We start from the raw sequence: 2,849 nt of genomic DNA on the forward strand, positions 1-2,849 counted from the left end.
CAGCCCGATGACCCCGTTTGTCACAGTTATGGCAGTTTCCTTGAAACCTTTTCTTAAAAGTTCCACCTTGGGCTCCTAAGTTTGAACCCTTGCCTTTCTTTTGGAATTTTCCCTTTCCAGAATTGTTCTTGACAAGTTTGACCATGCTCCACCACATTAGCTTTCTCAGAAGTAGGGGTATAACTACTCTTTTGAGCTATCTTATTGTCCTCTTCAATTCGAAGGCGAACAATAAGGTCCTTAATGAACATCTCATTTCTCTTATGTTTCAAGTAATTCTTGAAATTAGCCCAACTAGGGGGTAGCTTCTCACTCATGGAAGCAACAGAAAAAGGCTCAGTAAACCCCATACCCTCGGCATGCATGTCATGTAGGAGGACTTGTAGTGTTTCTTGTTTCCAAAAAGATTGGAAAAATTATGGTTATTGTTCCCAGAAAGGAGATACGTTATATTTTTTATTCCTAGAAAGAGGAGTAACAAGTATCATACAAGTTATAGCGCAAAACAAAACCACACTACAAATACTCGCTTACCATTCGTTATTTTTTGAGTAAGTTTTGGTTGTTTGGTCTATGGTTTGGTTTTTACTTGAACAAACAAACCAAAAACAATTGGTTAAAATAAGAAAAATATAATGAGCACATATGAGACACTACTACCTTATATGATATTTTATTATAAACTATTTTTTTCTAGGAATTATGTTATCTCTCCCATTTACATCTTATTATTTGTTAATTTTCACTTTCCTATCACTCGAATATTTATGTTTTTCTCCCTTATATGCATATTTGGATCGGATTCCAATCGCAGGCTCTTCAAGTTCGATACAAGTAAAAAGTGGGCTTCAAAAAATTTAGAAATGGGCCTTGCGTGAAGCTCATTCATGCTATATAAATATATAACAAGCGACTTTCATCGCATTTGCAGAAGCCCTAGCCGTCACGATGCAGATTTTCGTAAAAACCCTAACCGGGAAAACCATCACCCTAGAGGTAGAATCCTCCGACACCATCGACAATGTCAAAGCGAAAATCCAAGACAAGGAAGGCATCCCACCGGATCAGCAACGTCTCATCTTCGCCGGAAAGCAGCTGGAGGACGGCAGAACCCTAGCCGACTACAACATCCAGAAGGAATCCACCCTCCACCTTGTTCTCCGTCTCCGCGGTGGTGCTAAGAAGCGTAAGAAGAAGACCTACACCAAGCCAAAGAAAATCAAGCACAAGCATAAGAAGGTAAAGCTTAGCGTGTTGCAGTTTTACAAGGTCGATGATTCGGGAAAGGTTCAGAGGCTGAGGAAGGAGTGCCCTAACGCTGAGTGTGGCGCCGGAACTTTCATGGCTAATCACTTTGATCGACACTATTGTGGAAAGTGTGGGCTTACTTATGTCTATCAGAAGGCTGGTGGAGATTAATTTATCAGGTTTTTGCTTAAAATTTATCATATGAGACAGATTATTATTTGAGCTTTTTAGTGTTTTTTAAATCTGCCTTAAGACTGTTTTTGATTTTATTATATCATTATGAATTTTGGGTGATGATTTATTTTCATATATGATGCTGTTATCTTCGATATGAGTTATCATGACATAACTTTCAATGATTCAATTGTTCATGAATGTTGCAGCCAGTTTTTATTTGAGATTTATTGTACATGATTTTTCTGAAATGTCTTTTAATCACTTCCAAATGGTCGTGAAATACCAAACCTCAAATCTTTCAAAATTAATTAACTCTTCGAAGATGGTAGAAAGATAAAGAGATATTCGCCAAAATATCATATTTTCATATATAAACAAGGTGATCGTTTTTTCAAGAAATGTAACCACAAAGTTTGACGAGTTATGAAGTCCAAAAAGTTGTCCTAGGTATTTATTTATTTTTTGGAACATTTTCTTGTTAGCGTCTCTTCTGTTGCTTCCTAACTCTCTCAAATCATGTAACTATTTAGAAAAAACAAATGTAATTTTTTATTTATCACTCTATATGTGTAGTGTTTTGGTATTATTACGGGCATAACTCGGTTTTTTTATAACTTTGTATCTATCATGGCAACAACGTATGCTTCCGACACAACCACCTTTGCAAAATCTATTATGGCAGACATTGGAGTACAACGAACACAATGTAGGTTTACCATTTGCATAACTGAACAACTCTTTGACTTGATTTTTCAAACCCTTTTAGCTTTCATGCTTTCATTTTTTAAGTGATTTTTTAGAAGTTTGGTTTAACTTGTATTTTTTGTTTAAACTTTGATTTTTTTTTTTTAAACTTTTATTTATGGATTTTATACAATTTCTTTTTAAAATTTCCATAATTTTTTGTAATGTTATTTAAAAAAAACTTTGATTTTTAATTATTTTACCATTTATTTTGATATTAATTTTAGTTTTGCTTGCATCTTTCTAAACATGTGAGATTCCTTTATAAAATTTGTTGATATATATATATATATATATATATATATATATATATATATATATATAAGAATAGTTTTAACTTCAATTTACCAAGGGTCATTCTCATCCAACATCCTTATTAATATTATGTTATTTGTTATGTAGATATATTAACTCACTTCAAAATTCAAATTTATATTTTCTAATTATATGTTAATTTTGAAGTTATAATAACTTTAAAAAATTTGATAAATTTGTTAATTAATAATTAATAATATATTTAAAATTATTTATTTAAAATAATTGATTATAATTATTAAATTTTATTATAAGTGTTTACCACGGGTTATAAGCTAACATATATATATATATATATATATATATATATATATATATATATATATATATATATATATATATATGAAAGTTAGAAATAGTAAACT

The 2,849-nt window shown here is 31.4% G+C and overlaps 1 protein-coding gene across 1 annotated transcript; it reads left to right on the forward strand.

The window, feature by feature from the left end:
* Nucleotides 1–908: 908 nt before the first annotated feature.
* Nucleotides 909–1,557, forward strand: LOC145000838 (ubiquitin-ribosomal protein eS31 fusion protein). Its single transcript, XM_078960122.1, has one exon. The coding sequence runs from the start codon at nt 949–951 to the stop codon at nt 1,417–1,419; it is 471 nt and encodes a 156-aa protein (XP_078816248.1). The 5' UTR covers nt 909–948; the 3' UTR covers nt 1,420–1,557.
* The last annotated feature ends 1,292 nt before the right edge of the window (nt 1,558–2,849 follow it).

This window comes from Lactuca saligna, chromosome 6 (assembly GCF_052625555.1).
Source record: "Lactuca saligna cultivar CGN05327 chromosome 6, ASM5262555v1, whole genome shotgun sequence".
In the NCBI taxonomy this organism is placed as follows: domain Eukaryota; kingdom Viridiplantae; phylum Streptophyta; class Magnoliopsida; order Asterales; family Asteraceae; genus Lactuca; species Lactuca saligna.